Source organism: Balearica regulorum, chromosome 9, assembly GCF_011004875.1.
Source record: "Balearica regulorum gibbericeps isolate bBalReg1 chromosome 9, bBalReg1.pri, whole genome shotgun sequence".
Taxonomy (NCBI): Eukaryota; Metazoa; Chordata; class Aves; order Gruiformes; family Gruidae; genus Balearica; species Balearica regulorum.
In genome coordinates this window covers 23,076,605-23,098,916 of record NC_046192.1, presented here as the reverse complement: position 1 = coordinate 23,098,916, position 22,312 = coordinate 23,076,605, and the positions used below count along the sequence as shown (strand labels likewise).

Below are 22,312 nucleotides of genomic sequence, written 5' to 3'. Positions count from 1 at the left end.
ACTGCAGAGGAATTTTTTAAGGGTATACTCTTCCTTTGAAATAGCTTTAACACCTTCATTAAACTGTTTATATCTCTCAGCCCCTGCACCAAGGTTGCAGTGCTTTCCAAACCTGGGTGATGAAAGTCGTTCATTTGTATCTCTGTCTGAACCTGGTTCCTCTTTAATGCTTTTTGTGGGCCACCATAATAGTTCCACTGAAGAAGGCTTTAAGTAGTTTCTTAACCAAAATAACCCAACCAAAAACCCTGATCTGAAGAAATTTTTTCCAAGGAGCTGGAAACATGTTGTAAAGTTTTAAGGGAAAACTCTGTATTCAGTGCTTCTCAGCAGCAGAATGCGTGTTCTGCTGTGTGGCAAGCGAGCCTTTTGCCTTTCAGACTGTTTCATATTAAATAGTAGTTGAAAGTGCGTAGTAATCAAATTAGTTCTTATTGTAATAAATGTCTCTGCCTTATTTGCTCTTGCTTTTGTCTATTGCCTCATAGTTAAAAACTCTATTTTATGATAAACAATGAGAACACAAATTCAGAATGGCAAGGGAAAGGCCATAAAGCAAGTTAATGCACATGGAGATATGAACCAAAATAGATTTGATTTTTTGGTTTGATTTGTCCCCAAAGTGTACATCTAAGAATCAGGCAGAAAGCAGATACCTCTGCGGAGAAGTAATGGTGCCTATTAAAAAAAAGGCATGAAATCTTTTTTTCCATTTTGTTATGCCAAGCCTGTTGGAGCTGTGAGTATTAGTCTTAAATATTACATTAGTTATCTAGTGATTGCAACCCTGGATTAAAATAATGCTTCGTTACCTCTTTGGTATTGTGAAAACGATTGACAAAAAATTGGCTGGAGGTTGTGTGCCCTGCAAGATCAGCTCTACTGGAAGCAGCAGAAAAATAGTTCGACTCTATTTCTGGACTTCAAGGCCCATATTAGTAGTCGTGACTAGAAGCCAGGTTTGTTGATGTTAAGGAGATGCTCCCAATGATGAGGCTTAGCCAGGGTGGGGAAAAAAAATCCAGGAAAATAATAGAAGACAAATACACGCCACCAGTTCAGATCTTTCACGCTATGGTTTAACTTTCAAAGGGTGGCTTGATACAGCCAGTTATTTTGCATTTCCTTTTCAGCAGACAAACTTCTGTGCATCTCTGGCAGATAGGAACTATCAGATCAGAGTTCATGTCTCCGCAATTCTTTGTTGGCTAAGGGTTAGTTAAATATAAAAGAGAGGAAAAGTTCCTCGCTGTGCTCTTGATGGACAATATTGCTACTGCGAAAGTTAGTTGTGGGAGGTGGCATGGTAGAGAAATTTATATTAAATGCTTGCGAAGTCAACAGTTTTGGTTTCAACTGTTGGACGTTGAAGGAGAAGGGAGCATCTCCTGCAGCTTGTTAGGGGCTGGGCAGAAGGCGTTAGTGCCCGTTCCAGCTCCGAGCTGTGGATGGAGCTGCGTCCCTGCTGCGTGAGTCCCCCGGGGCAGGCTGGGACCGTGCCCGTGTCCACCAGAGGCGACGTGCCCGTGGGGTCTGTGGCCCAATGCCTCCTCCTGGCTCCCTGGTGTCAGCGTAATCTGAAGGTTAAAGATCATGGTTTGGATGCCAAGCTATTAAATTTGGGGACATCCTCACGGGTTGTTGTTTCTGCTTTTCACAGTGTATGTTTGGGAGGAGGGAAGGAGGATTTGGGGTGTTCCAATGAGGGGAACTAGAAAAATGGAAATACCAAAAAGCACCATTGTGTACTTGTTTTCTTAGGGCTGTTGGCTGAGGACTGCACTCTCTGAAATAAATCTGGAGCAATTCCACTGGAGTTTGAGGAATTACTCATGTGTAGTTGGACATGAAAATTTGGCATGGAACTCTGTGTTTGATTTTATTTACGGAGTTGTTAATATGTGGTCTCTGCCACAGATATTTTAAGGCTAAAGTACTAATTTACTGGTTGGAGCATGAAGTATGCATAGTGCTGATAAGACTGCTTTTGTCAGGAGGTAACTTTGGGGTCGTATAGTCTGAACTATGCAACGCAAGCCATGGTCCTGCAGTTCAGTATTCCTGCATCAAGATGTAGCATTGGATGGAACTAAAGCATACCTTCTAGGAAGAGGAAAGTCTTTAAATGACGTTTAAAGTGGTAGAAAATCCATCACATCCTTGGGAATCAGGATTTTGGTCTTGGGTATATCCTCTACCCTGAGAGAGGTGTTCTCCAAAACCATGTTTGGTTAGCATAAGCTTTTAGCCACAGACTCTTGGTTTTTGTATGGCTTTCTGCTCACAGAGCTGCTCTGTGCGTTTTGTAGACTGCAGTCAATCGAGTCATCCTCTAACAGGATGATCCTCCCTGACACGCTGAACACAGGGAAGGCTGTGCAGATCTCACACTCACACGGAGCAAGCCATGAAGTGATGATTCTTTTAAGTTCACAAGCGCTGGTGATCTTGGAATGATACAAGATCTGTATCATTCTAGATGTAAAATACCCCAGCGTTCTTGCCAGCGTTATAGATCTTCATCTGTCTGTTTTCCAGGTTCAAGGTACAGATTTAATACTGGTGTTTGTACGGGATGGATGGCAAAGATAGTGATGCAGACTTGCCAGGGCTGGCGTGAACTTGGATTGGCATCCTTAATAAATTAAGTGAATAAATAAAATGTTGACATCCAAGTTCCTTGCGGGTGAGCTCATTCTGTACTGTTTTCTGGTTCAGATTGATTTATGAATGAAGTTTCAAACTAGTTTATGAAATTCCCAAAGTATTGGTCGTGGTCCACCCAGTGGCCATGCTCCAGATGTCCTTGCTGGATCTAGCACACTAAGTTTAAGTGAAATGAGAAAACTTTTTTGTGAAACCAAATGGAAATTATTCCATATTACCATATTATACCCATTAAGTAAATGTGTGTTACAGAATGAGAGTGATTATATTCCTTTAACTGGAACTCACAAAATACAGGTACAGTTAACCTCTGCAATATTAACATGCCTGCCTTTTTTCCTGGGGGTGTAGAATTAAATTTCAGCAGAGAAAAATAAGGGAACATGGACTAGTGATGTACTTTGAATATGCAAATTATCTCTAGTTAGATTGTGTTTTCTTTCCTGTAGTAATATCTTTAATGTATAACAAATAACATTTAAAATGTTACTCTCAAAATGTGGCAACCGGTGAGGGAGGCAGTTTTATTGTGCATGAGTAATGTTCATCCACATTCTCCTAAAAGTTCATCTGCCTACCTCACTCAGCAATTAAGCTCCCTAAAATATGGAAAAAAACACACAGAACTATGCTATAATAATATTGTTATTGAGGCAATATGCCAATTACACCAGCAAGCACAAAAAAATAACAGCAAAAGACAATTTATCTAGTAACTGTTTGAAAAACACAAAATAATGAAAGTTTAGCTCTAGGTGAGAGATGACCAGAGATATTTCTCTTCTGTAAATATAAACTTCTAAAATTAGTAATTGCAATTACTTTTAATATTCCAATTGCATCTAGAGACCTCAACCGGGATTAGGGTTTCATTGCTTCTGGGCACTAAAGTAGAGACAGTTTAGCAGACAATGTGTTTCTTGATGAATTTATGATCTTCATGACAAACAGTTTTAAGCATATACACAGAATTGCAGATTTTTTTCTTTAAATAGCAATTTTTTAACTTCTCTGCGAAGTTATGTGATTTACATTAATGGATCAAAACTAATTTGCTCCGTCTTTCATGAATTGAAAGCGTCGTCTCCCAGAACGGCACCGCTACAGTCTACCCACTGCAAGTTTTACAAATCAAGTAATACCTACAGCCTTAACCCATGCTGGTTTTATACCTCTCTCATGCTTATAATACGTACTACATTGGATTACCAATTTTATGATCTGTTAAGGACAGAGTAGCATATTTAAAGGTTGTATGTACAGCTTCAGAAATTTACATATCTATCTATAATTCTTAGGTTAGGGAGGAAATGTGCTGTAGGATAGGGAAATAAAGTCATTTTTTTGCAAGGTCCCCGGTGTTCATTTGGAACGTAGGGGCATGAGGTAACAAGGGTGCTCTCAGTGTTTGTGGCCTGGGAGGAAACAAACACAAGATATTAATATTAGTCTCTTAGCTTTTTGACAAAAGTCATTTGGAAGGCTGGCTTACCCCCTGATCTCTGGCTTTTCTCTCACTACTGCTGGTGGTTTATAGTTTCATCTAGTGGGGAAATTTCATCAAAAAGGTCTTTGAAAGAACTCTGAGCTTTCCTTCTGGGTCTCTAGAAGGTAGTTCAGGAAGAGAAATCCTGATAATTTTAAATACAGGTTTCTATCGTGTGCCGCTACAGAGTACAAGCTTGCTTTCTAAATCTGTTCTTCAACATACTCATCTTTCACTAGGACACAAAATACACGTGTAGTCTGGTCTAGATGTGCAGATAAGAGCTCATACCCACTTGGAAGACTAAAGTTGTCTTTGAGGCTTGGACTAGTTAAAGCCATGATGAAAACCTTTCACATCAAGATGTGGGAACTTGCTATCTCAAATTAGAGCGTGATCCAAGTCTAAGAGAGTTAAGTCCAACGTTTCTGTACGCAGTCCGAAATAAATTGTGTTTGTCAAATATGTGCTAAATGGAAAAGGATTTCCCTCTTCTCCGGGTTTTGGAGTGCAGGTTTCAGACCTGGCGCCAGGATAAGAGATGCTGTGGAGGTTGAGTAGAACGAGTAGCAGAGATGGGAGGCCTGAAAGTGCAGCAGTTACACCGACGTGATGATCTAAATCTCTGAGGTTCAGCCGTCTTGTGAGGACCCTGTAAAGCCTTCAAAATTTAAAGCGAGCGGATGACAAATTGCTAGCTGAGGTGGTAAACTTAGAGGTTAGGATCAAGTATGTTAAGCTAAACAATTCCTATTCTGGTTACTCAGCATAGCAAGCAACACTTTTTTTTAATGTAAAACATCAATTACAAGTGAGTGAATTAACTTTCTATAGAAAATGTTCTTCAGTAGGAGGCCAACCAACCCACAGAAATTGTCCATGTCTATGGTTGCAGCCCATAGCTAATAAGCGTAAATTTATATAACCTCAGACACGCATGGCCTAAGGAGGGAATCGGGTCAGCTAATAATAGTTAAATTTTACCCTGTGATAACTTGCTCAGCAGTCGCCTGAGGTGTGGGCTCGTGTTTGCTAGAGCATTACCGCTCACGGCTCTGGGCATCGCCGCTCGGACGGAGCTTGTCGCTGCAGCGGAGTCAGCAGAAACAAATTTTCCTTTGTGGTTTAGGCTAAGACACTGTGATGTGATGAGAGTCGCTGGAGCGTGGGGATCCGTAGCAGAGTCTCTTCTGCTGATGCTGCTACGGGGGGTAGATAACTCCAACTAATGTTGGCGGCAGTCAGCTGAGAGTGGCCACATCTTGTGGCAGGTGCCCTTGATGCACATCCACTTACCTCATGCAGCACATTCCTCGCATATATTATTCTATCTGTGTGTTGTCAGTTTAGAAAAAATTAGGTTTTTAACAGCCTGTTTGTTGTATGAAACTAAATTATGCTTCCTTCGTGCTTTTCTACCTAATGGGAATCAAAGGGATAGTAATTGTTCTTATGCGGTTATATTTTTAAGTTCCAGAAACGGCAGAAGTTTTTTGAATAAGCTTCAAGAAAAGCTTGGCTCCTTAGTCTGGACTGAAATTTGGCTGGTTGACTGTTCTCCAGAAATATAGCTCTGGAAAAATTATAAGCTGAAAGTTTTTTCAGCCTAAGCATATTTCCACCTTCCTACATCTGTTTCTACATGCTTTGACGATGGCATTTGGGGCCAAGTTATGCATATCCCAGAGTTGATTTGCACAGACCTATAGACCAGCTCTGTAGCAGAAAAACACTTCTGCCTTTTGTCTTGAACAGATACCTGTTGTGAACAGAGCAATTCTTTCCAAAACGTGTGTCAACAGAGCAGGTTCCTGCAGAGTCCGTGTGTCTGTGCACACACGCAGCCTCTCCGCAATAGCAGTGCCAGCTGATTTCCAAGCGTTACTAACTCCGTACTTGCTCTGAGTGCTGTCAGAATCAGTGGTAGAAATTTTATGTGCAGAAGGTAAGGTTGGTCCAAATGACTACTCTTATTTTGGTGCTTTGTGTTCCTTTTTCAATTGTTTTACTCGCTAAATACAGGTTATTTATTTTGTCTCTTACCCACATAGCTATCACCAGCAGCAGCAAGTCTCCCAGTGATTAGTGTGACTATCCGAGTCTCCAAGAAAAACCACATCACCACTATGATTACTTCTGCTGATATTAATTTTAGAAATGTGTTCATGAATAAACCTAAGGACCAACCATTTGCTGACAGAGAACAAACAGTGCTGTTTTTGAAACACGTGTGGTTCAGATGCTGCGTAACGTGCTCATTTCCCTGCCTTCCCTTCCAGGTGATAGAAGACAACACCGGTGTTCGGAGGGTGGTGGTTACGCCCCAGTCTCCGGAGTGCTATCCTCCTAGCTATCCTTCGGCCATCTCTCCAACCCATCACTTACCTCCGTACCTGGCGCACCATCCCCATTTTATTCACAACTCTCATACAGCTTTTTATCCTCCTGTCACTGGACCTGGGGACATGCCACCACAGTTTTTCCCACAGCATCATCTTCCCCCCACAATATATGGAGAGCAAGGTGAGCTGGATGGAAGGTACTGGTATTTCACACCTATGTTCAGCAAGTTTTAAGGACTAGTGAAACGAGAAGTGGAAATTAATTGAAGAACGTGTAGAATGGCTTTGCCTGCATGGATGGAGCCTCCTTTTTTAATATCCGGAGCAGGAAAGCGTTGGGAGGTGTAGCCATCCAGAGCGCAGCAATGCGGGACAATCCCGTGTCGCAACATTAGATTGCAGAAACAAAACCTTTTTAAACCTAATTTGTAAATACAGTGCGGAAAAAATGTCTCATCCCATGCTCCAAACTAGGGACGTGAGTCATGCCCGTTGCTCTTGCTGCGTCACGATGCAGCATTGTATGGAAAACCAAGAGATGAATTGTGTCAGTCCTGGCTTGGGAACGAGGATGGATACGGAGGGCTGGATGTGAGCACGGCTTGCCGCAGTCATTTCCAGTGGGAAAAACCAGATACCATTTCCTGTTGGCTGTAATGTGCCTTCTGCCCCCCCAGCCATGGTTTTCCAAGAAATAAGAGGCATTTTCTGTTTGTTATTCTGGTTGAGACTGTGCAGTAAGTCACTGAAAAGCATTGTGCGATACCAAAGGGTAGCATGGCAACCCTAATCAGGCCATGAGTAAATAATTGCAAGAAAAGGAGTGAAAGGGGCATATTTCTGTCTGAACTATGCACTGTTGTGTGTCTGCCACCCTGGAGATAAGTCTTTGTGTAATCTGAAAGAGGGCGTTAACCACAAAAGTAATCGGTAAAGCTACTTGAGATGTTTAACATGGAAATCAGTTCGGGATTCATGGTTTTACATTACTGCTGAGCTACCTGGACACTAAGGCCCTTTATAAAAAACACGTTTAAGCCACCAGAAGTGAGGTTCTGCTGGAGTGGGAAGGAAGAGGCAGAAAGAGAGGGAGATATTTATTGATGCTACTTCTCTGTTGACCAACAGAACTGATTTTCTAGTGAGGAATGGACCCTTATAGCTGACATTTAAATTCATTGTACTGGGGGGAAGGGGGAAGCTCAGGAAACCAGCAGGACGGTGTAGCCAGCCAGGTACGTAAGGGAGGGACTTTTCCCCTGAAAAGGTAACAGGACAATTTGTCACCCTGCTTGCCAGAGTCTTGTGTGCAAACCTGGTAGTGTGCGAAGTGAACATGCTGCTAGTTAAGTGGATGTTGAATATTTCTGTAGCCTGGAGATACCAAGAAGCTGATTCAACTTAAAAATAAAAATAATAATAAAAAAATCCTTGATTGCTTTACTGGAATGAGGTATACCTGTAACACTGAAATAATTGAAGTGGTGAATATTGTACTGATGAGTGTCAATCCACTGATTTCCATTTGCTGTACAGTGGCTTATGGCTTGAACAAAAATTGCATTTATTTGTAGACTGCTGTTTTTAGGCAACTGATTTCTGCGAGAATACAAATAGAATCATGTAGCTAGATAAGGAAAGATGAAGGCTGAGATGCACTGAAATAGCAAAGAAAGAAAATCTGGCTAGTTGAAACAACTTAGAAAATTGTAATACAGTACATATGGCAATCTCAGCTTACAAAAAACGAGGCTTCAAATGGCTGGGTGGGATGCTCATTTGCTTCAGAAGTTTGCAGGATAACTTCTGAATGGATGTAGAAAAAAAAAGATGAAGAATATAACAAGTATCAATTGTTATTTTGCTAACAAAGCCAAAACGATTGTTTTGGTCATGAATTTGTTCAAGCTTCAGACTGAAAGTGGAACGCAAAAAGGTTTGAACTATAGAGAAGAGCAGAAAATACTCTCATTCCTGCAAGCTGACCTGCCTTAGCTTAGAGATAGTCATTCTTGGAGGGGAGGAAGGGGGGCTGTGTTTAATGAAGTGTATCTGAAGTGTACATATGATATTTATGATATTTCTCAAGCTTTTTTTAAACAGTTTTACTTACTCAAAGCTTCCACTTCATGCTGCACTTCTCTCCTTAGACAGGCGCAGTTGACATGATTGTAAAGTCTTTTGATACTGGCAAATTAAATTGCATGTAGTCAGTGATGAAATGAGCATCTTGAAACCAGAGCATCTCAGCTTATTCTGTCCAGTCAGGCCCTGGGGAAGAAACTGCTAAATTGGTGTGAACTCATGAATTCTTTTTCCTAAATGTCAGTCTCCCTGGATTTTTCCTTGAAATCTGCATCCCCAAAACACAAAGACTGAAAAGGAGGAGAAAAACTGTCGCCCTAGTTGCTGTATTTTACTTGTTTGCATGCACTCATCCAACGAGTTATAAAATCTCAAACAGCAAATGAGCACACTTAATCTAATACAAAAAAATTGATCAGTCCTGCAGAGAAGTGTTTTTGGGTTTTTTTAAGGAAAAAACCCCCTCGGTTTCTTGTAAAATCCATCTCCAGGAAAATCTGGCATAGTTTCATTTAGAGATGGTCAGGAATTCCATTTTCTGAAAAAAAAAAATTTCAGTGATTGTTGTTGTTCTAAGTTAATGCGGATGAATTCTTTCATTTCAGAAATCATACCACTATATGGGATGTCCAGCTATATTACCAGGGAAGATCAGTACAGCAAACCACAGCACAAAAAACTCAAAGACAGGCAGATTGATCGCCAAAACCGTCTGAATAGTCCTCCTTCATCCATCTACAAAAGCCATATAGGCAGCTGCACAACTGTATATAATGGTTATGCAAAGAGCCACAATGGAGCGAGCAGCGGAGGCGGCGGCGGGGGGGCTCCGCCAGTAAAGAAACCGGAGCGCAGAGCAAGAAGCAGCCCAAAGTCAAATGAACAAGACCCACATGGTAAAGACAGTTTTATTTATTTTTAATTCCTTTTTATTGCACCTTTCCAGCTTACGACCGCTTGTATATGGATCTAGTAACTATGCCAAAAAACACTACCACCCACACGTAAAGACAGTGTTAATACAGTGTGAACTTCAGTATAAACGTTGAGCTTGCTATACTCTATTTGTTTTGTAAGATGAACTGGTCACCTCCCCATCTTTTATGACTACTCCCTGTAGGATGCAGGGAACATGCTCTTTTTATCTATTGGAAACAGAAATGCATTTTATGGGCAAATTCTTGGTTTTATTTTGCTTTTCGTACAGGCATCTTGGCACTTCACAAAAATCCTTGTGGACCATTGAGCTATAACCAAAACCTGATTACTGGGTACCACTACTCTGTAACTTCTAGGTAAATGCGGTAAACTTACTAGAAAGTTTAGAGACAATTGCTGAAAAAACAAGTTAGTTTGTATGAAAGTTCAATGGAAGTACAATTAGTTGAAATAGAAGAAATTTGAGAAGAAATTGCATAATCTTAGCCATTGGAATTAGTGGTCAAATAAATATGGCTACTTTGGAAATAATTTTCTACAATATTTTTGAGGCTTATCTTTTAAAAATTTCAAAACTTACAAGAAAGCATTAGGTCATTAATCAAACCTCATTTATCACAAGCCCTTCTGCACATAGCTGGTTCTGCCTAAATTGAACTCAGTAACCTGTTATAGTCCATTACACCTTTCACCCTTTCTCTTCTCTGCCTGTCTCTTTGCTGACAGCTACAACTGCTAGTGGCTGAACAAACTTTTATGTAGTAAACAAGCTTACACCCAGCACGAATACGTATTGATAATGGAGCGCACTTTGAAATATCTTGTGTGAATTTATGCATACAACACAGGTTTTCCATTATCTGTATGTTGTGTATGTATATTTAGCTGTGTACTTTTATTTGTGAGATGTAACTGAAATAAATACTCATGAAAAGTAACTTAATCGATAGCTGAAGGGGAAAAAAGTGCTGCTGACATGGTAAGATGAAGATTTTCAGCCATGCTTCGGGGTCGTTAGAATTAGGAAGGCACTGTATTTGGGAAAACTTTAATCCAAGAAAATGAATCACTGCATTAGACTTTCTAATTATTTCTTGTTGGTCAGCTTATATGACCTTTAATATTCTTATGTTTGGTTTTTTAAAAATTTTTTTTTTACTCTAGTCTGTGGTGCAATACGTGAGGTTTGCGGAAGCCCCTGTGTGAAAGACCTGAATAAAATATAGTCTTAACAGCTAAACTGCAATATAGCTTCAGCGGGTACTGAGTCAGCCTGGATGATCACTTCTAAAATAATCTAGATTCAATTTAAAAATATGTAGTTTAAGAGTTTCCTGCAACCCTTGTGTTTGTCTCATTTTTTTTCTCTTGGAGTAGTCTGCTGTGCTCCAGCAGTAGAGCGTGAGTGCTCTGAAAATGCCAAGAAAATCGGTCAAGTCAGGGCTACGTCACGTCCAGTCCGTCAGCCAGAGTGTGCCTTAAGGCTGGGAACAGCAAGTGATGGAGCCTTCCCCCAAAATGTGAAAAAGTCCATAACAGGTGGCCAGACAAATAAGCATCAGTTGTCCCACCCTCCAGTAAATCCAACTCACCGAACAAAGCCCTAAAATAAGCTTCCACTTGATATCTATAAGCTTCTAATCATAGCTGCTGCTTTATATTTTCCTTCTCTGTTTCTTCCTGAATTATTTGGGGATTTATTCATTGATACCTGACTAACACGGCCACACCTGCCGAACATGACCATACAGGTAATTGGGGTGAGAGTTAAAAGCAATTTGGGAACAGCTGATAATTTTGATTCATGCTGCTAAAATGACAGTGTGTTTAGAATAGCCAAGAAAAAGAATGTGTCAGAAGCAACGAGCGGCACAGCTGTTTAAACTTGCACTTTTTGTGGATGTGTATTGGTTCAAGCCTACTAATAGTTAAAAAATTGATGGTGCTGTGGGGCTGCTTCCAGAATTGCAGAATACCCTGGAAAAACTATTTAAAAAATAATTATATACGTATAGTATGTAGAGAGTAAGAGTCTTTATTTAGAAAACCACTTAGCCAAAGAACTCTTAAGAGGCAAGTAGGAATGTATGAATTTAGAGTAAACTTACAGTAAGACGAGGGAGAACTGGAGGTGATGGGTTCATTTGCATGAATTTCTTAATTGAGATGGTGATGTGGTTTATAGCCTGTCATTTCATGTCTGGTCTGGGTGTTTGTGCAATGGTAGCTGGAATGCTTATTTTGGGTGTTTGGATGTCGGAGCAATCCAGTGAGCCAGCTCCTGGCACGCTGCTGTCACCGAAGCAGTTGTGCCGCCTGCCAGGGCGCGGGGGCTTAGGAGCCCTATGCGTAGCTGGAGCAGACACCAACATCCCAAATTCTGGTTGTTGCAGAAAACAGCACGCATCGGTACATAGTACTACAGCATGATGTAGCGATTGCTTTCCTTAGGGACTGGGCTTTTTGGAAGCAAAGTGTCGATCCGCACATGGAAGCTGCCTCGGTGCTGGGAGCATGGGTAGGAGCTCGCCGCTGGCAGGCGATGTCTCGCCCGGGTGCGTGCCGTGCCGGCAGTCCTGGCCGCTCCGAAGCCAACGCTGTGGAAGGCAGTTGGGGTGCCTGTTGTAATCGGTAGAGGGATGTGATCTGCACAGTGGCGTTTGTGATGGGGAAGTGGAAGATAGGCATTTCTGTTCTTGGATCTGCTACCCCTGTGTTTAAGTAAATGCTTGTCCTGCTCCTTGTTTCTCAGTAGTAATTTCTTTGAGGAGAGTGTTGTTCCTTCCTGAGCACCTCCAAGTGCTCTCTGCTACAGCTCTGCTGAGGTTATTACGGAGTACTTTAAAAGTAACACTGAAGAAAATGTTCAGTGTACATTGCAAGGACAACTCTGCTTTTTTCCTTGAAAAGGTATGACATAAATCACAAGACACGAGATACTGAAGTTAATGATGTACTTCTCCATCAAAATGAATGCTCGCTGCATGTATTACACCCGTGACACTTGAGTAAGGAAAGTCAAGGAAAACTCTGCCACATGTCGATAACTTAGTGCCTCCTTCTAATATTAAAAGAACCAGGGGTTTTCCAAAAATCTGAATCAGCACTGTTAGAAGAAATGGGGTGATAGCATCATCAATGGTACTGAAATAAAGTAAGTAAATGACTCTGGAGTACTTTTGGTTCAGTCACCTCCTGGATCCAGCATGTGCTTCGCTCTGCCACTCTGTACAGCATGATGATACATTAAAAATACGTTGGTACTTCTATGATGCACCCTCCTCCCAGGCTGGACCTGTAGCACAGCATCAGGACCTCTTTTCAGTAGGGAAATTACAGATGGGGGATATAAGTGCAATTCCTCTGGCCTTGTCCATTGACAACATCGTGTCTTTATGTTGTGATGTGCAGTCGTAAATAAAGATTTGTAGTTTATGCTGGAAATATGCAATTTTAGGGCGGAGAAGAAAAAGGAAACTGATGGCTTATAATTGTCTGAAAAGTTAGCAGTATTCTGAGCATTTGTTCTGGTGGGATGGATCATGTCTTATTCAGGCAGAAGACCTGAAGGTATGATGTAGGGATTCTGATTTAAAATCCATACTGTAGCCTTTCTGCAGAGCTGTTTTAAAAACTGAATGGGAGAGGAGGGATCAAGGGGTTTGGGTTTTTTTGTTGTTGTTGTTTGGGTTTTTTCTATAAAGGAGCCTTGCCATGTAAAAAGAGCTGTGAGCGGAAATCCTGTCCCATTCATGCTGTCCTTTATGAATTTCAGTCTGAGTCACTTCCTTCTCATGCACTCAGTGGTTCGCTTCTTGGTCATGTAGTGATCTGGTAGTTTGAGAAGTTTTGCGTGCGGCTGCAAGTACTGTGGGAACATAAGCAGTTTTGAACATTCTTATAATACTTTTGCCTATTTGCTAATAAAACATCTTTTTTTTTTTTTTTCTTCAGATCAGTTTTGGGTTTTTTTTTTCCCCCTAAATCCTCATTGAAGTCTGAAGAACCTAAGATAGCCAAAGCTAAAACACTTCAAATGGGTAAAAGTAGAAAGTGGGAGATGGATTGTTACGTGCATCCTGTCCAGGAGCTGGGTGGGTGCTGGAAACTGGGTGCCAGAATAAACAGACCCAGCCTGGGCAGGGAGGCAGCTCCGGGGGGGTCGCGTGCACCTTTATGTAAGCGTTCTGTAAAGAATATTTTTTGGTGGTGATTTGAGAAGATTTGGCCCTACTGGGTCAGAGCAGAGGCCCAGTGGTCTGTCTTTAGCAGTTACGATGGAGATGTTGCTGGGGGAGAGCCTGCAAGCCCGGCCCCATCCTGCGCTCCGGTCCCTGCTCCTCCACCAGCACCCGGGCCTGTCGGGCAGGGTTTAGTCCTGCCTACTCCTTTGGGTGCCCGCTCCTCAGCCTGTTGTCTGTGAATGTGTCTGAACCCTTTTTGGAACTGGCTGATGTCGTTCGCCTCTTCCTGAGTTGCAGAAAAGCAGACTTGCTTTTCAGTTGCCCAAAGTGGTGCCCAGATGCCGACTCGGTGTCCGTTTTACTCCTCTGAGCAGCTGGTTTCTTGCATGTGGAGTTGGCATGCTTTGCCTATGGAGAAGTGAGGAAAAAAAGGATTGGAATTACTTAATTCAGAGAGTTGTCGACAATAGATAGATCATAAACTTTTGTAGTACCATGTCATATGTGTACAACCAGCTTAAAAACTCAAAGGTGTTGCTTTCCTGTCATTGAGGTTTTTTAAATTTGATTTTGTGCATCGAAGCAGCCTTCAGGTATTCCCGAAGGTGAAAACCATTGCCTCGGATGCCTCATATTCCTGCCTGCATTGCTGATGAACATTTCTCAGGAGATGTGGCTAGGTCTGTGTGTTTATTTCTTTGAGGTGAATGTGTCAGGAACACATGGAAAATGAGCTTAGCAAGAGAACTTTCTAACTATGGCTGATTTAATTTGGAAACATTTTTAAAGGACTGAACTGAGCAAAACAGAAGTTCTGAGATGAAGTAAAGTTGACTGGTATGGCTCGCCTGGGCTGGTGCTAGCTAAAACTAGTACCAGGAAACATCCCTGAGCTGCGTGGGGTATGCTCTGCAAGCCGCTAGTACATGATGCAGAGAGGGTGACAACATGTAGAATACATAGGGCTGCTGCTTTCTTGATAAAACCCTATCATATTCTTCCTCTCTTCTTTATAACATTTAAATATATTTAGGAAAAGTGTGTGTGTGGTGGGAGTTGTTCTTTTTTTTTTTTTTTTTTTAATTGTATCAAGTTTTTTTAATCCAGAGCCTGTGAATTAAAGGGAAAATGAGGGAGCTGTGATTCAGTGCAGACAGGAACCAGGCGAAGTTCCTCTACTTACTCATTCTAGATCCTGTCAATTCTTTTCTATTTTGGTCTTGAATCTGTTTTCCAAGCTTATTGGGCTGAATATGTATCCGTACCCGTATATCCTATAGATTTAAAAGCTTAAAAAGAGTAGTTTCATCACTTTTGGTCCAGATAAGCACAGAAGCTGAGAACCATTATGGCAATATATGTAACTTTTCTGTTCTTTTAGCCAGGAACTGATGATTTGGTACATACTAATAAAGACCTCTGTTATGCCAATGTAGAAATGTTCCGCAGACAAAATTTGTCATAAATGGTTCTTCTGCTGACATAGAAAATACCCCCACATAAGAACAGCTTCCCTGGTTTCCCTAAATGTATTTGCTTCTATAAAATGAGGAGATTTAACAAGACTGTCTCCTGAAGACAACCCGTCAAAACCGACACACTGATTTTATTAGTAACATGGGAAAAAACCACTCTGAAGACTAAAATACATCTGTCAGGATATGTGAATTTTAGTATTATACCAAGTAATGAAATGTGAAATAATATTTACTGGAAACAGAGACGTGTTGAATCTTGTGAGTATAGATCAGCATCACGTTTGAAATCTGAATAGTATTACTGTTCCTACTGCATTTTTTTAATAGTTTCAGCAAATAATACTACTGGGCTGAGTTGTTTAGACATATCTAATTAGAAATATTTATTGTGTGTTGTGTGCATGCTGTTCTTCAAGTTTTAATAAATGAGAGGAAATAGGATGCATTAATTAGGGCGCTAGTCTGAACTTGAGAAACCACAGTTAATTTGTGACACCAGGGAATTTCCAGGTGATATCCTTGTGTCTCTACCTTATCTCTTACATCATGACCGAGCTTGTGGTTTTGTTTGTTTCTATTTGGAAATACGCCTGCTTCATAAACGTTCTTTATCTTTTGTATTTTCTCTAAAATAATAGGCTGTGAAATTGCTCGTCCAGGCAGAAAGTAAAGGGGTTATGACTTTGAGATACTTCTAACATGCTGGGAGTATACACCTTTTGTGTACCAGAATCAACTCCGTTAGCCGGGCCACACAGATTCTTAACCAAAGACTGTTTTATCTAATAGTTACATACAATAACCACTTCAGCAAGCTCTGTATAGACTGATGAACATCTTAGAAACATGCTGACGTCGTGCAGAGTTCAAGCAAAGTACATTCCCAAGTTCATGTCAATCTGTATGCATGCAAGAATTTATCCAGATCAGGTTTAATTTATGTCTTCAGCAAAAAGAATTGCTAAGATGCGTGTATATATACATTAAAAAGATATGTACATGCTGAGGCAGGGAAAGAGGAGATATTCACGCTCTATTTTTATGCACTTATCTTGAAAGACTAAAGAACCAGCTACATAACTTAGGCACCAGAAGTTGTCGATAAGAGATTATCTTCATCAGCTAAATAAGAGCATTGCCTCTTAAATTAACAGCACAATATTCTCCCATCTTGAGTCTCAGCTGATTTTAAAGGCGAACATAGATGTGTCAAACTTGGTTTCATCCAGACTTTTTATAACTGGAAATGCAAACAAAACGTCAGGATAGCTGTGGATACGTGTCGTCTGGCGTGGCTGTAAGCTGCTCTGAGAGTTGGTCTCCTGGGCATCCACGGCTCTGGGGCTCAAATGGGGCAGAATGGGTGACCGTGATCCTGGTTATATTTTTCAGTCTCATCACAGAAGCTCAGACAAAATAAATCTCAGTCGAAGCTCCCTAATCTTTTTAAGTGTGCTAGCTGGCTAGAAACACAGCTCAATGCCCACCTAGGAAAGTGTAGGACATACCTAGTAAAGAGTGGGGAAATCTGGCTCCAGGGCTCTCGTTTGACCTTATTGGTGACTTAAAAACCCCTTTGACGGGGGCTGGAATTTTTCCCCGAGGTTGTTTTTGACAATCCTGTTCAACCCCTGTAGACTCCCATATTCTTCTTCTCATCTGCTTTCATCCCTCCCTTGTCTCGTACTGCCAGCAGGATCTCCTCGGCGGGGGGAGCTGGATAAGCTATCTGCTCCACGATTTATCAGGAAGTCCATGCTGAATGACGTAAGGCACAACCTCTTCCCCCAGAGGATCTTTGTATTATCTCAAGAATTTGCAGCTTCTGCTGCAACTGACAGTCAAATCCAGAATACTGAAATCTGAGACTTTTTCTTAGGAGTTTATATAATTTGTAGATATCCACCCACCAGAAAAAAACACATCAAGTACATTTTCATCCTGCTTAAATGCTCAGTGGTTAAATCCCTGTGCTGGGGAGCAGAGTTGCACAAAGGTCTCAGAGCTTCAGAGCAAGATAAACAGTGTATTCTCACCAGTTAGCAGGAGATAACGTGGACCACCGACAAAGGACGGGAACCGTGTTTCCCTAATTTGGAAATATCTGGGACATTGAGCCAGAAGGGAGAGGGTATTTATAGGGAAGAGGTAGAACATTTCCTCCCTCCGGACTATACAAAATAAAACACCTTTAAGTCTAATAATTTAATGAACAACCCTTATTTGTATACCCAGATGTTCTGAACAATGTCCGTCTGTATATTCATTTGGATTTGCAAAGGCGGTGAAATGAAATTTCATGGCCTGCTGAACTTAATGGGATTTGTTTACCTCCGTCTCTTGGGCTGTGCTACAAAGCCCATGGGTTAGTTTTCCTTTTCTGAGGAAGGGTGGAATTTGATTTCAGAAGTCTTTGTGACCTTCAGTATATTTTCTGTTTTGGGGGGGGGGGGGAAACTTTCTTTTTGGAAATGCAGGGTGATGCTCTGAGTAGTGCAGTTAACAGAACAGACAGATCTTCATCTACAATGAATCAGCCGTTTTGATTTTCTCCAAGGTTTGTTATAAAAGATTTTGTCCTGAAGCTTGAGTTTGGGGGTTTGTTTATTTTTTTTCTGTAAGGAGCTGTGCTTAGAAGCAGCTGCTTTGATTTACCGTGATTCATGTGACTTTTGCCTTCATTTCGGCAATGAAATCCAGATCGAGTTAAAATTCCTGTAGCTTTGTTGAAGCCTTCCCAGCGATCTGTAATCAGGTGGATATTTCTGTACAATATTTTAAATATTTGGAAAGATTCTCAGTGGTGAAACTGGTTGTGCAACTATCCGAGATTGTATTTTGCCCTCATCCCATGCAGGACTGCTAATGTACAGACCTTATAGATCAGGTTTTTTAAACACCCTTGAGTGCAATCTTCACATCACAGGCATGGGAGGGCACAGATAACATCACATCAGCCTTTTTTTTCCTTTACGTTGTAGGAATTTAGCACCTGATCTTTATTAAATGTTCTGTTTAATGTAATTCTAGCTCACATAGTTCATCATTGAGACTTGACTGCAAAACAGATTAGGCTGGGATTAGTCGAGAAAGTTGATTGTCATCTGTCACAAGGAAGATAACTTACTGCTGTTCTGCTGTCAATCTGTAGGTGTTTGGGTTGATTTAAAGCGGGGAGTGGGAGCTCTTCATCTCCCCATCTCTGAGCTGTAGTGCCTGGGCTGAGTGGAAAGAGGAAAGTGTTCTTCCTTTTCCTGGATTACTGCGATCACCACCACCACTCATTGCAATCTGATTATCTCGTAGTTTTTATCTGGAAAAGGAGGTTAATAATTTACATCGGTAACAGAAAAGCTAGGCTGGAGTTCATTCAAAAAATATCCTGCCTCTGCAGCCGTTCGCTAGGTTGACAGTGAAAAATCCCACTGCAGGCTCCATGAAAAATCTTTGTATTTCAAGTATTATAATTTGGAGTGATTTTTTTTTTTCCTTGAAAACAGACTTTTCTTGTAGAGTCTAACATCTCTTAAAAACATGCAGATAGTATAAGTAGTGTTTAGAAATAACACTTCTGCTTTAATGTAAATGTCAAGACAAAATCAAGAACAGTGAAAAGATGACACATTTTCTGCTTTTATCCTGTTTTAGAAAAAGCTTTCCCTGCTTACCTTCTCATAAAGGCTGAATAGATCTCTCTGACTCTATATTTGACAGTGAAATAGTGATTATCGCTAAAACCTAGCACCCCAAAGCACTTTGCATTACCCATGGTGAAATCTCAAGAAGACATTTCTCCATTAATTTCTTCTTTGAATCAAGTGAGGTTGATGAGTTGTGACTAAGGGCAAAATTTGGCTTGCAGTTGTTTTCTTAAAGTTGCTTAGACTATAATGGGCAGCCTTATGCCTTTTCATTGGGGAAGCGCTCTGCTGCCTTCATCTTGTTGTAGCAAACTCAGTGGCTTTACGAGGTTCATTGCCAAGGAGGTTGTTAATTTTGGCTGAGGAGCTCCGTTTAATCCCGACCGAGTTTGGAGCTCCTAAGGAGTCTATTTCGGCTGTGCTGTCTGATTGTTTTCCTGTGCAAATACGCAGTTTTGCAGGTTATTTTGCTAGTTTTGTGTTTGATCAGGAAAATGCTATTATTGTGTGCAACGGGCAGATTATCAAAGGCTTTTATTGGCCATTTTTCATATGGTCATATTTTTGAAGGTCAAGAAAAAGTAAGTTTTATTTTGGATTCAATGCTGATGCCATTGTCCCCCTGCATCGGAGACTATTTCAGGGAAAAAATGTTTCCTGATTGGCATGGGGCAGCAGTCACAGGATTCAAAACCTTTAACTGGTGACACTGGAGACTTGTCAGAGTCTGTGTTTGGTAGGGATTGTGCTTTCCACCTCAGTTCTTTGAGGATGCGGGGATCACCTCTGCCATGGCTGGCTGTTGCAACAAGGGGACCAGAGAGTGATGGAGCCGTGCCCGTGCTGTCTGCTGCTTCTCAAGCTGGTGGTGGGATGCAACGGTGACCCGGCTGGGAAGAGAAGACAGTAATTTTTAGTGCTATTGTAGAATATCATGAAAGGTTTGAGGAACTTTGTATCTAGAAAAAGATTAACATTTGGCAGTTTGTAGCAGGAATGAAACATCAGATTTTTACCTGGAAGTGGGAGTCAGGAGCTCCAGGAGAATTTTAGGATGGCTTTTGGTGGTCTTGTCAAATCAGGAAAATTTTTTGGTTTTAAAAATGGGAGGCATTAATGGCAAGCGCAGGTAGACCGCTTACAAACTCCTGAAAGAGTAGGTGGGAATATGTTTTGCAAAGATGTATCAAGTATATGTAGCTCCTATCAATCCAACCAAATCAGAAATGAAAAGACACAGAAAAGGAAGAAAGTCAAGAAAGAAGAGAGGTAATGCTCTTTTGAAAACAAACACAAATAATTTCACTAATACCAGTTCCCTCAGCAGTCCTTAGGCACCTTCCTGCGCCTCAAGCAAGGTACTGGAAAGGACAGCGATTCATTAAAATAATCCCTTAATTGATTGGGGGGGGGGTTTGTTGTTTTGTTTGGGTTTTTTCTTGGTTTTGGGTTGGTTTTGTGTTTTGTTGTTGGGGTTTTTTTGTTTTGGTTTTTTTTTTAACCATTGACTTCAGTCTCATAGTATCACACCTTGTGAACTGCAGCAGGCTACGGGGTAGTGATATCAGATGCTCACCTAGAAGGGACAAGTCTAGAGACGAAAAACTTCTTTTCAAAGCCTGTCTGTATGATCTGACCGGTGACACCGAGCTGCTGCTCCTCCTGGTGCAAATTCAGCGTGCAGCCCACGGGGCAGCGCTGTACGTCCCTGCCGGGCCAAACGCTGAACCTGCTGTATCCCTCAGCTGATAGGGGTAGTGCTTTCGATCAAGCACTTTAACTTCTTTGTTGGCGACGTGGACTGTGGGATCGAGTGCACCCTCAGCAAGTTTGCTGACAACACCAAGCTGTGTGGTGCGGTCAACACGCTGGAGGGAAGGGATGCCATCCAGAGGGACCTTGACAGGCTGGAGAGGTGGGCCCGTGCGTACCACATGAAGTTCAACAAGGCCAAGTGCAAGGTCCTGCACGTGGGTCAGCGCAATCCCAAGCACGACTATAGGCTGGGTGAGGAATGGATTGAAAGCAGCCCTGAGGAGAAGGACTTGGGGGTATTGATTGATGAGAAGCTCAACATGAGCCGGCAGTGTGCGCTTGCAGCCCAGAAAGCCAACCGTGTCCTGGGCTGCATCCAAAGAGGTGTGACCAGCAGGTCGAGGGAGGTGATCCTGCCCCTCTACTCTGGTGAGACCCCACCTGCAGTACTGTGTCCAGCTCTGGGGGCCCCAGTACAGGAGAGACATGGAGCTGTTGGAGAGAGTCCAGAGGAGGCCACGAAGCTGATCGGAGGGCTGGAGCAGCTCTGCTATGAGGACAGGCTGAGAGAGTTGGGGTTGTTCAGCCTGGAGAAGAGAAGGCTCCGGGGAGATCTAATTGCAGCCTGCCAGTACCTGAAGGGGCCTACAGGAAAGATGGAGAGGGACTGTTTCTCAGGGAGTGTAGTGACAGGACAAGGGGTAATGGGTTTAAGCTGAAGGAGGGTTGATTTAGGTTAGATGTTAGAAAGAAATTCTTTACTGTGAGAGTGGTGAGGCACTGGCACAGGTTGCCCAGAGAGGTTGTGGAGGCCCCATCCCTGGCAGGGTTCAAGGCCAGGTTGGATGGGGCTTTGGGCAACCTGGGCTGGTGGAGGGTGTCCCTGCCCATGGCAGGGGGTTGGAACTAGATGATCTTTGAGGTCCCTTCCAACCCAAACCATTCTATGTTTCTGTGATAAGCTGGAGAGGCTCAAGATTTTTAGCCACCAAGATTGAACCGTGTTACTAGCTGTTGCACACACGAGGTTTGCCAGAACAAGGAGGCATTACCATGTAGCGTACCTCCACCTGTCTCGCACACGGGGATGCTGCGTGCCTGCCTGCTCAAACAGGAGTTTTTGTCTATGCCAACGCAACTTAGAAGAGCGCTTTGAAGTTGCAGCCTGTAGCATTGAAATTATGCTAATAAAAATAATCAGAAATTTAAATAGCTATTCTTGGTTAGCCACTTTTGTTATGGATCAGTTGTGCCATTCTAAAAGTGTACTTGACAAAAAGACGGAGGGGTGGCCGCTGCCCGTGGCAGCCTGCGTAGCCAGCCCTTATTTATCCGCAAAGCTTTTGCTGTCTTAAACCCACGTAGCGTGCCGGCTGCTGTTACAGAAAAGCAAAAGGAAGCTGCTGAAAATACAAAAATAAGTATTTTGACACAGAAAATAAGCTAAAGCAAGTACGAAAGAGAGTGCTGTAAGAAGAGGTCCTGTGTGTAAGTTGTTTGTTGTTCCAGCAGATTCAGCTTGGGCTTTCTCTGTTTCTGTGGGTTATGTCATTGTTTAATTTGGTGTTCCTTCAAACCAGCCAGCTGCAGCCATATGCAGCGCATCGCCTCTGTTATCTTCTTTGTACCTCTCACAAAGCGCTTTCTTAAGATGTAAAATGTATGCGATAGAGATGAGGGGTTGCTATATTTTACTAAGAAAGCCCTTTTCTGCCTTCTAATGGACCAACTGCGT

At 42.0% G+C, this 22,312-nt stretch overlaps 1 protein-coding gene across 3 annotated transcripts in view; it reads left to right on the top strand.

Annotated features, from left to right (window-relative positions):
* The window catches only part of FNDC3B (fibronectin type III domain containing 3B), a 203,903-nt gene that overhangs the window by 102,132 nt on the left and 79,459 nt on the right, over positions 1-22,312 (top strand). For all 3 annotated transcript variants that reach the window (XM_075761549.1, XM_075761547.1, XM_075761548.1), the window contains exons 5-6: positions 6,433-6,676; positions 9,186-9,476. In XM_075761549.1, coding sequence (XP_075617664.1) covers positions 6,433-6,676; positions 9,186-9,476 — 535 coding nt within the window. The remainder of the gene's footprint in view (positions 1-6,432; positions 6,677-9,185; positions 9,477-22,312) is intronic.